The sequence below is a fragment of the Electrophorus electricus genome, chromosome 3 (genome assembly GCF_041902795.1).
Source record: "Electrophorus electricus isolate QZ-2024a chromosome 3, ASM4190279v1, whole genome shotgun sequence".
Classification (NCBI taxonomy): domain Eukaryota; kingdom Metazoa; phylum Chordata; class Actinopteri; order Gymnotiformes; family Gymnotidae; genus Electrophorus; species Electrophorus electricus.
This window is the reverse complement of record NC_137499.1, coordinates 18823525-18837370: the sequence shown is the minus strand read 5'-3', so window position 1 is coordinate 18837370 and position 13846 is coordinate 18823525. Positions and strand designations below refer to the sequence as shown.

Genomic DNA, 13846 nt, shown 5'->3' with positions numbered 1-13846 from the left:
CAAGGAAGAGTTTATTAAATTTAGCAAAGGTTCAATTACTTCAGGCAGGATATCCTTAAGAAAGTGTGAGGGCAGTGAATCTCGTAAGCAAATAGAGGATTTTGAGCATGAGATTGAAGATTTAAGTTATGGCTCTTAGATAGGTGAAAAGGATTCTAGAGTCCTTTTTGGCTTGGTTGTTCTGAACTCTAAGTATCTGTCCAATATTACAGTAATACTCTGAATTTATCTCTAATATGCTTAATTTTCTTATTGAATGAATTCATGAACTCATTACTACTATGTGATGTTGTAATCTGAGCACTGGTGTCAGTTTTATTCCTAGTTACATGTGCAAGCCTTTCTATACTTAAGAAGGCTCTCCTTCCATGCAAGCTGGAAGACTACAAATTTAGTGTAGTACCTTACTGTGTTCTATTTTTCAAGTGTTTTAAAGAGAATGTGATCATTACACCAAGGTACTAATTTTTTGTTCCTAATTTTTTTTATTCTTAAGTGGAGCAACATCACTGAGTGTGCAGCGGAATACCGATTCTAAGCATTCAGTCATTTGATCAAGGTTCAAGGTTAAATTTATTGTGTGTTAAACCTACTTTCTGAAATACCACCAGGTTATTCATGTGGGTGGGAGGACAGGGGTGAAGTAATCCTTTGATGCTTTGTTTGCCAGGACAGAATTTACTTCTTAATCATTCTTCAATTCAATTTCCTCAATTTCTTGCTTCTTATTAATTACCATGTCAAATATCAATCAAAGGACATACTTATCGAAGGCTGCTTATTGATATTGACAAAAATATCTTCCAGTTTTGTAGAAACTGATAACACTAAACTCTAGTAGGCTAGCAAATTGGTGTGTTGTACAGTAAAAACAATTAAATGTAACAACCATCCAAGATCATTATTTATTGCAAACTTAAGTGATAATTTATTCATTAGTGTATCCTATTGAGTTAGTGACAGTTTCTTTGGTCATTTCTAACAGTGAGCCAGAGATAACTTTTCAACCTTAAGCTTTTAACAGTAAGCAAAGCAAAGCAAACTTTATTTATATAGCACTTTTTACAACAGCTGTTGTCACAAAGCAGCTTTACATATGTTCAGGTGCAAGCCCCAGTAGAGTAAGCCAATGGCGACAGTGGTGAGGAAAAACTGCTGAGAGGACGAAGCCCCAATGGACTTAAGTACATTCTACCTGGAAACTGGCAACTTCCACTAGACATCAAAAACTACTTTATCATTAAAAACTACATCCAAGAAAATACCAAAAAGATAAGTAATGTTAACATTTTTCTTTTTCTATCAAAGCCACTTCTGTTCTCCTTTAGTGTGCAGAGTGCAAAATGTTTAGCTATTCTTCATCCATCGTTAGTGATAGTTTTTTTTCTGTGAGAAGTGTAGATTAATTGTTAGTCTAATGGAGAAGATTCTAGCAATAGAGGTGCACTTGCAGACCTTAGAAAGTGTTATGACCTATTAAGGAACTAGAAGTACAAGCTCTGGATGCCTTAGACGAAGTTAGCAAGCCCTCAATTCCAGCACTACAGCCCTCGCAGCGGCGTGAATTTGTGACGCTACGGCAGAATAGCCGAGCTTCAGTTCACCCATGAGAGCACTACATACCCCCAATTCACGTGTCCAATAGGTTTGCCCCACTCAGCAAGGCACCCACTGAGAAGCCTGTTGAAAGAGCTCTGGTTATAGGGGTCTCGTGAAGTTAGCTAGGCCTTTAGGGACACCAGCAGCAGAAGTTAGCTGTATATCAGGGGGCAGGGGCGCAGATATTGCAGGTAATCTTAAGGTCTTAGGCAAGCATGAACAAATAAATATGTGTAATACAGCACAGAATAGGATGGGCTGGCCTCAAAAGAACAATTTGTGAATTGTCCCCTGTACTTCAGAACAGACCTGATTCAGCTGTTAACCCTGTTGCTGCACTTTATCATGCATTTTAATTTCTTGACTATTAAAATTTCTGTACTTGTCAAAAGATGCATCTTAACACCTCCCCTTCACCAGGTTATCATCTTTCTAGTTCATGAGCTTCTGTTGTCAAGGGTACTTTAAATTAATTTATCTGAGATTATGTCCTCTCATTAAATTACTTATATACTACTTATATATGTGTTCTGACCAGTAGGAATACATGTCTGAACTTCTACAATACTTGAGTATACGTTTATACATATAAAGTGTACTTTGTACATGGAGAGTTAATTTATTAAACAAAAGCCTATTTTTAAAAAATGTTTAACAGGATACGTGTAATCAGCTCGAACTGAGTCAGGACGCGTGTACTTTGTGATACTGCGGTAACGTGTCGCTTGAATCTAGGCTGAGCGTAATAGCAATTAGCTCATTCCTTGTAATTTAACTTCAAAACTGCTGATTCCTATAACAAAGCTTTCCAAAATCAAAATCGCAAAGTCGCTTGAATAGTTTTTCACGCAAACTTTACAATAATGTTTTCTATGTGTGATCAGACAATCATTAGAATAACATTAGCACTAATATTTTATTTGATTTTGGACCTTGCAGTGCATTTGTCTTGGCCTGTGAACAGTTAAACGTCTTCAGCTGTGGTTAGCGCCGTAGAGATAAATGTCTCAGTTGTCTTATAAATTAATATACATTGTGATAAACAGCAATTTTTACAAGAATTACCGTAAATAAAGCGCGATCCTTTATATTTCATCTATTTGTTGTTTAATTGTGGGTGGAGCACTTTCTATTCACGTTCCAACAGACTGACCAATGACAAGATGAAGAATATATAGTAACACGTCACTCTATGGTGGCACCGGAACCGGTGGAAGTGAGCGGTGATTCTTTTGCAATAAAGTTTTCTTTTCAGGATCAGTGTCCGTTTGTCCCAGCGTCCTTATAGTTTTACTGATATATTATTTATTTCCATTAAGAATATAAACCGGATCCAACAGAAAGGTAGGTTATGTCTGCATTATCTTAAGTACCTAGGCCTTGTCGCTTGAAGCCTGTCACACGGTACGGATTAGCTAACTTAGCTAACTCTCAGTGTAACGGGTTGAGGGAACATACCTATAGTTACCTACCTAGCTAGCTAGCTAGTTGAGTGGAAGGGAAGAATACAGTCGTAAAATTCAATCTTTTGAGTTCTTGATTTTAATTTACCTAGCTAAACTGCATACTTAACATTTTAAAACTGCGTTTTGAAAGTCTTCTACGTTTACCTTTCCAGCTCGGTGAGGTAGCGCTAAATTAACCTAGCTAAAATAGCGAGCTTTGCCACTGTAGATATACGGAACTGCTAAGATATAACGTTATCTCGTAATCTTTCCATAAGAAATCCTGGGGTTTATACCATTTAAATTGTGAAATGATCTGTATTACAGGGCCCAAAAGTTATTTTTGAAAGTATTTAGCTTGATTGTGATCTCGTTACGTTTTACTCCAGAATGATCTAAACCCAGTTAAAAGAAGATATTTCTTCTTTAATAAATGAGGTTTGTGTGCTTCCGGGTGTTTATTAAATAGAAGTGGGCGTCGTTTTTTGACGGATGAGTACAATTTTCTTTACGGTTTTGTAGCAAGCAAGCTAGCTAGTTAGATAACTTGCAGATGTAAACTATGTTTAAGTAAAGTTAGCCAAGTTGAAGCATTAGCTAATTATCTATAATCCCATCATGCCTCACCTACATGCAAGCCTTACTGGTAATACTTGAACCCATTCGAAAATTATACCAAGGAGCATATCAAGTCGTCCTCTGAAATTCCCATTGACGAGTTCAGAGGTCGTAATTACAACATATGCGTTCAAGTTGTTTTTGATTGCAGAATCAATTATTTAGTTTCATTACTATTAATAGTTCACTTCAAATAAAAATTTGTTTATGTGATGCCCTTCTGTTAATGCACAAAATGAATTAAAACAGGCGGATGAGTGTATCCAGACAACACAAATATATCTGCACAAAATCGGTATCTGCACGAGACCAAACGTTCTGGGGTATGCCCTTAAAATTTGTTGCTGTTGCTTGTCAGCGTAAGTGCAAGTTGTTCATAAAGTGTATCCAAATTTGAAATGTACAGTTAACTTGTAAAACTTATACCATTTGCATTAGTGGCAACATTTACACTCAGCTGTTTTATTACTGACAAGCCCCTAATTAGGAAAATTGAGGTTCAAAGAAAAATCAGTTTCCCACTAGTAAATATGACATTGCTAATGTGCGCTTGTAAATATGATGTTTCTGACATTGACAGTAGGAATAGTTTAACTGTTATTAGCTGTGTGTGCATGCTGATGTTACAATTTTAGACTGTACAAATATTGACATTAAACCTTTTGATGCATGTTCTCAAACCTGTTTTGGAAGCAAGCACTGAAAATGTGCTAATGTTAACACTGCATAATCTAACTACGGCTTTTTGTGTACACAAAAACAATGCGGTGTCAACGCTTGTCATCAATTGGCGCAAGGCATAAAGTGTAGGATGTGCACACCTCATATAGGGCTAATGGGTTTATTATGCAGAGTGTAACAAAGGATAAAGTCTACCTGCAAACAGTATTTTGAATCTGTTGTTTTAAATATTGGCAATCTAGACAGCAGACTACTTATTTCTGTTGTGGGTATTTCAGTAGGTGTGTCACAGATTAAATGGCACCTGTTGAAAGATTTCTTCATGCATGAAAAATAGCTGTGACTCGAGCAGCATCTTTCCATTGCAGTCTTTTCACTCTGTGGCTGCATAGGACCACTGTCATAAATGACGAACATATTTACTAGAGCATGTGCTGACGCAGTTGTCTCTTTGAAGTGCTGAAGTTTTAGAGTGAAATTGTTCTGTTACGTTTTTGTGTGGTATGTTGTCATTCCAGTTAGGAGGTGTTACCCACAGGTGGTAGCATAAAAAGTCATTCCAGTTCTTTAGTCGCTCATTTCCAACTCTTTCTCTGGTTGCTCACAGACTCCCTGCACAACAGCAATGACAACCTACCAGGAGTTTATTCAGCAGAATGAGGATCGTGATGGGGTACGATGCAGCTGGAACCTCTGGCCCTCCAGCAGGCTAGAGGCCACACGACTAGTGGTACCAGTCTCTTGCCTCTTCACACCTCTCAAAGAGCGACCTGACTTGCCTCCTGTGCACTATGAACCCGTGCTTTGCAGTCGAGCCAACTGCAAGGCTGTGCTCAACCCCCTCTGGTAAGTTTGGTCCTTTGTCAATAAGGTTTGGTTCTTTAATCTTGAGACTTGTTTGTTTGTAATCATATCATGTTTCCTTATACAAGCAGCTAAATGTGAAATCTTTTGAAATGGTTTCAGTAATATTTAGATACTTGGGAACTAAGTTTTTGTAGTTGTTAATTCTTTTTCACGTTATTGTGTCTTTTATGATAAAGGATCTATAAGGCCCATTTTCAGCTATTTAATTCAGTCATGTAATAGTCAATATGATAAGAAGACACAAAGTGCAGTTCATCGTTCAGTTTTAGGATCATACAGTTTTCGTTGTTTTTACTCTGTATTTTAGCGTATTAGATTTTTTTGGGGGGGGTTACAGTGACTAGTTTATGAGCTACAAAATTTAGCCTGAACTTGAATTTTGTACATTCCTATATTGGATGAACTATATAGGAATCACATCGGTTAAATACATGGCCCCTTCAATTTAATTCTGTTATTTCTTGGCCAGCTGTGTGATTTTGCATTTATCACACAAAAGTTTGCCGTTTGCACCTTGGGTCATTGTTATCTCTTACAATGAGAACAGTAGATCAGGACATTTATTATATTTTTGACTTGCAAAGTATATTAATTTATTTTCTATAAATATTTGGTATGTAATAAATAAATTGTGGAACAGGTCAATACATCGGCCAGGATGTAGGCATATATGTTTCAAACAATGCCACAAGAGAAGAATACATGAGCATGTTTATCTCAAGCTGCAGACCACTTGTAAGCCTCAAGAACAGAAATGCCAGGTTGCAGTTTGTTAAAAAAGTACATTACAGAGAACAGAGTCTAGATTTGGACACAGTCTTATAGACAGGTGAGATGATGTTTAACCTGTGCCAGTATTTGCCAGAAACTGACTGCCAGTTGCAGGAGCAGGGTGAATTCTGGACTTTACAGAAGCATCTGCAGAGATCCACTATCAATGAGCATTTACACCTTGCAACAGAACAATGACATGAAATAGCCAAACGTAAGGCTAAGAATGTGGGATGTTTTTTGAAGGCCAATTCTGACCTGTATGTCAGAGTATACATTTTATTTTCTCTAATCGGAGATAAGACTCAAGGCAGAAATGAGCAGAAATTGAAAATGGCTGCATTACAGGCATATCGGTGTAGTACCAGGAAAGATGCATTATCTAACAATGATTGTAGGTTACAGATTTAATGCAGTCATCAGTTGCCAGTTTTGCAGCCAATCAATATCTTTTTTTTTTTTTTAATCTGTAAATTGTATTTATCTTTTTTTTATCACTTGTCCAATTTGTCATAATTTTCATCTAATTAAAGGGTTAAAAACTGTGACTGTATTTTGGGATTGTTTCTTGTTTTGTTGTGTAGATGTTTGATGTTTTGTATCATAGCCATAACTTGCATGTTTTTTTCCTTTTCTAGTCAGGTGGACTTCAGGGCTAAGATATGGGCATGCAATTTCTGTTTCCAGAGAAACCCAGTAAGTCATTACATGCCATTGCTAAATTATTCAAATGGTATTTAAGGAAATATTGCACAAACTAATTATCCTCTCCATTTCAGTTTCCCCCATCATATGCAGGCATTTCAGAGGTGAATCAGCCTGCTGAACTAATGCCACAGTTCTCCACCATTGAGTACATAGTACAGGTAAATGGTCAGGCTGTCTCTGTAGTGTACACTGTACATAAAGACTTTCCTAACTCTATACATAATCACTGCCTTTGCTAAGTATTTCTATTTACGGCATTTGGCTTATCTTATCCAGAGCAACTTACAAAAGTACCTTTGTCATTTATTCATTATAGATGAATAATATGCGATGTTAGAATACACCCTTGTGCATCATTATCAACTCTGCATTTCTTTGTAGCGTGGTCCCCCAACTCCACTCATCTTCCTGTACGTAGTGGACACATGTCTAGAGGAGGAGGACCTGCAGGCCTTGAGGGAATCTCTGCAGATGTCTCTCAGCCTGTTGCCACCAAATGCCCTGGTGGGGCTCATCACATTTGGTCGCATGATCCAAGTGCATGAGCTCAGCTGTGAGGGCATTGCAAAAAGCTATGTCTTCCGTGGGACCAAGGAGCTCACCCCGAAACAGATACAAGTCAGTAACACATGTGCACCTGTCTTGAACCTCTGTGGCCAACAGGATATAAAGTTATAAAATAATAAAGGAACTTCATTTTATCTGGGTTTAGTTGGAATTAGTAACATAGTCAGGGGTAGCACTGTTTATGTTAGCAAAGCACAATAATAATATTAAAAAGTATCACTTAAGTGTCAATGATTCCACATGTGAAATAGTGGGATAATGTTAAAAGGTTTGTGGCCTGTCTGCAGGAGATGCTGGGCCTGATGAAGCCAGGTGTCTCAGGACCACATGGCCAGCCTCTGGCCCCACACGATGCTGCAGCCTCCTGCAGGTAAGGCACTCTTTGTTCTTGATGTGTAACTGTGATACATATGCCAAATGCTTGGACTATAAAAGCTGTGATGTGTTCTATTAATGTTCTAACATAACTTGCAACTATGTCCGAAGGACATTAAGTTGGAAAGTTAGACTTGCCTACTAATTTAGGTGATTCTGTGTCAGTACATCCCAAGCATTGGTTTGCTCAAAGATTTATGTTGCATTTGCTATTTTTACATTTGCATGACTTCACTGTTTACTTCCTCTGGATCCCTTAGGTTCCTGCAGCCTGTGCAGAAAGTTGATATGAACCTGACTGACCTACTTGGTGAACTGCAGCGGGATCCCTGGCCTGTTCCACAGGGCAAGAGACCACTCCGCTCCACTGGCATTGCACTCTCCATTGCTGTTGGACTACTTGAGGTACTGCCATCTCACAGAGCTTCTGTTTGAAATCAGAAATCCCTAAAACTAATCAGATCAAACCAGTTTAGTCTGTTAGCTAGAGTAGGGTAAGGTTCTTTTTAAACAATATCACAGCACTCATAACTATTGCATTATCAACTAGTATGCACTTAACACAAGGACATGATGAACTTTAACACTGTCAGAACACTGTGTCTGGGCCATGACAGTTAGCATTGCTTGGGCTTGTGCTATGTCTTTGTGAAAATTATGACTAATAACTAATGACTAATATGCCGGTTGGAGGTAAAACATTACATTGAGGTTTCATGATGTCCAAAAAACAGGTTTGGATAGATAAAGATATAGAAAAGCTCAAATGATTTGAGATTTTGTATAGAGATTAAAGATGCACAGTTCCAAATTGAAGCAAAGTTTTACCTTCAAGCTTTGACTTACCTAGTAGTGCGTGTGCACATGCGCGCGCACGCATGTGCGCGCATGTGTGCTACTGTCAGCGACTTGTTTCATTATTACTTATCATTTATTACAAAGAATGAAAAGCAGGCATCCTACATAAATATATTTATAGTAAGAGAAAGTGTAACTTCATTTAATAATTTGTCCATAACGGGTTACCTATAAAGTTTATATTTTCAGGAAAATAGACAAATAAAATCAATATTTGTGCTTACCAAAACATCATTAGGTCATCTGAATCATTTCTATAACTGAATAGTTTATTCAGTGTTTGACATAGCAACTAATTATTTTTTTTTTAAATTGCTCAGTTGAGGGCAGTTATTGTTTTTCACTTTGCACATTTTGTTTCCAATTACACTACCATGCCCTATATACCAGTTTGCTGGCATATAAGGGGCTTCATCTTCATGCTGCAACCATGAGATGGTTTTGGTCATCCTCTCTTCACTTCATAGTGAAGACTCTAGGTTCATGAGTGACTACATGTCAACAATGCCGAAAGGGTCAAAGCTCTTTTCTGCTGGCATGTCATCTTGTTAGCTTGCACTTTGTGCTTCCTGAAGTTGCATAACATCAACCAGATTGTCCTGGTCTTGCAGTTGTGTTCTAGAGTTTGACTGAGGAAAATGTGAGGAATACTTGCTTAGTTGTTTACCTGTTTATTTAGATTGAATTTTCTTAAGCAATGTTTGTCATCAAAAGACTTAATGTAATAAAACTGATGTATTGTTAATGTTATATCAAAGTGTTTACACAATAATTAACATTGGATTAATATTTGGAATATTGCTTGCAAATGTAAAGTTATTTGGTTGGTGTTTTTTTGTTTTGTTTTGTTTTTTTTGTTTTTTTTTTAAACCCGACTAATGAGTCTTTCACCATGTTTAGGGTACATTCCCAAATACTGGAGCCCGTGTCATGTTGTTCACGGGTGGGCCGCCAACGCAAGGTCCTGGCATGGTGGTAGGAGATGAACTGAAGACACCTATTCGATCATGGCATGACATTCAAAAGGACAATGCCCGCCATCTGAAGAAGGCCACCAAGGTACTTTGACAGTGAATCATTCAGTATTTCCAACAGTGAATAAGGTGTACTACTGGAGCTGTGCTGTATGTTTTAATATTCATTGAAATATTGTAGTACTATGAGGCTCTGGCAAACCGTGCTGCAGTGAATGGACACAGCATTGACATCTACGCATGTGCTCTGGATCAGACTGGGTTACTGGAAATGAAGTGTTTGTCCAATCTCACTGGGTATGTGTGTGAAAATAAATCAGTATAAACATACTTAATAAAAAAAAAAACCCTATTCAAATTAATTTAAATTCACTCTGATGCAAGTCATAGCACTTGTGTGTACATTGCTGAGCTTTTACTATGTTCATTACTGGGGTTTTGTTTTGTGTCAGGGGACATATTGTCATGGGAGACTCCTTCAACACTTCCCTGTTCAAGCAGACCTTCCAGAGAGTCTTCAGCAAAGACTACAATGGAGAATTTCGCATGGCTTTTGGGGGCATTTTAGAAATTAAGGTACTGATTAATTGAGCAAGTTAGAGAATTGAAGTCAGTATTGTTGGTGTTTTTCTGCTGTACTATACACATGAAATATGTAGTATTCTGTTTGTTTCCCCCCCCCCCCCCAGTTTCTAGATAAACTGTCTTGAATCCCTCTGGGAATGTCCAACTTCTCTAATATTGAATTTTTGTGCACTTTTCCTATACTTTTAACATCAGACCTCAAGAGAACTGAAAGTGTCAGGAGCTATTGGACCCTGTGTATCTCTTAACAGTAAAGGATCATGTGTCTCTGAGAATGTAAGTAACCCTGTTTCTTTACACAGTTAGCCTTCAGTAATGTGAAAATGGGACATAAGACAACTGGGAGATATGGTGATTAGCCAGCACTTTCTAAAACAAATTTATTAAGTCTCCTGTTTTGCCTGTTTGCAGGAGTTGGGAGTTGGTGGTACCTGCCAGTGGAAGATTTGTAGTCTCAGTCCATCTACAACACTTGCTTTGTATTTTGAAGTTGTTAATCAGGTATATTTAAATATTTGTTGAAGAAAAAATGTTAACATAACTGTGTGGGGTGGTTCTGGTATGTAGTATGTTGATCTTCAGTGGGCCTCATAGCTCTGTGTGTGTTTTTGTTTTTTTCTGTTGTAGCACAATGCTCCCATCCCTCAGGGTGGCAGAGGAGCTATCCAGTTTGTTACACAGTACCAGCATTCTAATATGCAGAAGAGGATCCGTGTCACTACCATTGCACGAAAGTAAGCAAGAGCTGTAGTCCTGTCATTTTGCAAAGTTACATTATTCCTCACCAGTATTTCCAGTTTTCTGTCTTCCTTTGACGTCACCAATGTGGATACAGTGACACATTTTTAGTTTTGGTCCAGAGCCAGAAAGTATTATTAGCCATGTGGAAAATTCTTTCACATTGGACCGTGCCCTGTTTCATCTAAAGCAGTTTGTTTTGTAGAAACACCGTTATCGCTGGCGTAGATAGGGCGTTTCCTTCGTTTGCAAATAGATTTGCGTGTTTAACGTGGGTGTGTCACCAGTTGCTAACCAATTAATCCTCTCTGTGCCTCTCCCAGCTGGGCAGATGCACAGTCTCAGATCCAGCATATCGAGGCATCTTTCGACCAAGAGGCCGCCGCCGTTCTCATGGCCAGACTGGGTGTGTTCAGGGCGGAGTCAGAGGAGGGCCCGGATGTGCTCCGCTGGCTTGACAGACAGCTCATTCGTCTGGTAAGTCTTGTGACCTTAACCCTGCTCAGGAAATCTCATTCTAACCCTTATATTCTTCTTTTAAAGCTGATACAAATGATTTGTGGTGCAGAAAATCTTTCAATATAGCAAGGGCTTCATAATATTATAAACTGAGAGTTTGACTGAAACCTTAATATATGAATATTGAGCAAGTGCTCGATCATGGTGGAACTGATTAATTCCCAGCCTCAGTTTTAGAAAGTATGTTACTAATTTGCTGTTTACTTGCATGACACTGAGCGCTGGCTTTGTGTTTTCAGTGTCAGAAGTTTGGACAGTTCAATAAGGATGACCCCAGTTCCTTCAGGCTGTCTGAGTCTCTGTCTCTTTACCCTCAGGTGAGACAGCAACTTCCCAAATACACCACATGAACAAATATATTTTCATTGCAAGGGCCATTTTAACATTTCTTTTCATATCTGTGTTTCAGTTTATGTTCCACTTGAGGAGGTCACCTTTCCTCCAGGTGTTCAATAACAGTCCAGATGAGTCATCATACTACAGGCACCACTTTGTGTGTCAGGATCTAACACAGTCACTTATCATGATCCAGCCAATCCTCTACTCCTACTCATTCTATGGCCCTCCTGAGGTTTGGTTATAGACAATATTACTATTTATACTTAGCTACTGCTTTAGTGTTATGCTCTCCAGAAATTAGCTATCATGCCACTGTGTCCTCTTCTGGCTGCTTACCCCGGTTGCTTAAATTAATTTATGCATCCATCAGGATGATGAAGGCAGAATTGGATCACCACGTAATGATCTTAAGATTTTAGGATCATTTAAGTCTAAATAAAGTGAAGTGTTTTATGTATATATGAGCTTGCATAAGCTGAACAACAGTGGGCACTGATCTGATTTTTCTTATTTCCTGTATGTTTTACAGCCTGTGCTTCTGGACAGCAGCAGTATCCTTCCAGATCGTATTCTACTAATGGATACTTTTTTCCAGTTGGTCATCTACCATGGAGAGGTAAATTTTGTTCCAGTAAATGTTCTCTTGGAATCATCAAAATGCTGTAGTAGATGCTGAACTGTACTAGGAATGACAAACATAAATTATTGTTTTCCTTCTTTTGTCCCTTAGACCATTTCTCAGTGGAGGAAAGCACGCTACCAGGACATGGCAGAATATGAGAATTTTAAGCAGCTGCTGCAGGCTCCTTTAGATGATGCTCAGGAGATCCTGCAAACACGCTTTCCCATGCCCCGCTACATTGACACAGAGCATGGAGGGTCACAGGCCCGCTTCCTGCTTTCCAAAGTGAACCCTTCCCAAACACACAACAATCTCTATGCCTGGGGCCAGGTATATTTCTTTAGTTTACATTCACAGTAATATAGAACAATCCAGAAAACAAGTAGAGCAGTTTTGTGAAGTCTTCTCTAGTTGTAGCTAATCATTGCCTAAGTTGCTGGTAGTTTGGTTTCTGTCAATGATGACTGTATTAAAGATATTGTGTAAATTTGCACATAACTAGCTGTTGTATAATCTACTTATTCATTATAACTAGTTCTGAGTGTCTAATCCATTATATTTTAAATCCCTGTTAGGAGTCTGGAGCACCAATTCTCACAGATGATGTCAGCCTGCAAGTGTTCATGGATCATCTAAAGAAACTGGCAGTGTCTAGTTCTGCCTAAACCACAAGGAAGGAAAAACAAAAAAGAGAACTTTGATCCTTCTATGTGGGGGAATTTAACATTACCATTTCAGACCATGGCCTTCACACTTTACACAAAGTGTTTGTGTCATCTTAGTTTGAACTCTTTAGCAGTTCAGACTGGACATTTTTCACACTCTCATACAAAAAATAATTATGGTAATTTAAGTCTATATTTTTGTTAGTTCTGTTTGGCTCATTTGTGTTCATGTATGTCTAATGCTATAATGTTTAACTTCAGCCATTCAGCACTTTCTAAAGTGTTCACATTCTTTGATGGTCAGCTGAAAGGCCTCTAATGTTAGTTTTATGATTTCAGTGAAGATATTTTTTCAGTAATTGGTGATTTGTTATGAAGCTGCTCAAAATGACTACATTTTCTCCCATTTCGTTAGTTTGTTCATTCCACTGAATTTAACTTACACTTAAATTGTCTGCCATTTGTTAAGGAATCAGCCATATCTTTTTAATTGTCTCAACAGACCTTGTTTAAACTGGATAAATGCTCATTGAAAGGAGTTGCTATTGTAAATGCATAATCTAAATCTTCAGATCTATCTTAATGCATTCTTAATAGTGAATGTTATTGATTAAATTTTATTTAAGCAATTTCTCAAAAGCTTGAATCATTCATACCCAGATATGCATTTTGATCAGTCAATTCAGGAGTTGTACAACTAAAAGGTGCTTACTCCAAAATAGCAGATACATGCATCTCCTTTTTTGATTTATAAACAGAGTATCCTTGTTCTTCAGAAGTCAGAAGAGAGGTTCCAAACCACAGGCTAAATAAAGACAGTGTTGTTTACAATGTGAAATATTAGAAATGTGCTAAAATAACCAAGCCTCTAACTCCATTAACTTTTCAGAAGCTTCTCTAACAGGACCTATTGAT

The 13846-nt window shown here is 38.0% G+C and overlaps 1 protein-coding gene across 1 annotated transcript; it reads left to right on the top strand.

The window, feature by feature from the left end:
* Positions 1 to 2788: 2788 nt before the first annotated feature.
* On the top strand, positions 2789 to 13560 carry sec23b (SEC23 homolog B, coat complex II component). The gene is made up of 19 exons (XM_027014792.3): positions 2789 to 2943; positions 4951 to 5189; positions 6620 to 6677; positions 6761 to 6847; positions 7071 to 7307; positions 7544 to 7626; positions 7892 to 8036; positions 9390 to 9548; positions 9645 to 9760; positions 9916 to 10039; positions 10244 to 10324; positions 10460 to 10549; positions 10676 to 10782; positions 11110 to 11263; positions 11545 to 11622; positions 11715 to 11876; positions 12174 to 12260; positions 12375 to 12596; positions 12842 to 13560. Exons 2-19 carry the CDS (start codon positions 4969 to 4971, stop codon positions 12929 to 12931), a joined length of 2301 nt encoding a protein of 766 aa, XP_026870593.1. The 5' UTR covers positions 2789 to 2943; positions 4951 to 4968; the 3' UTR covers positions 12932 to 13560.
* The last annotated feature ends 286 nt before the right edge of the window (positions 13561 to 13846 follow it).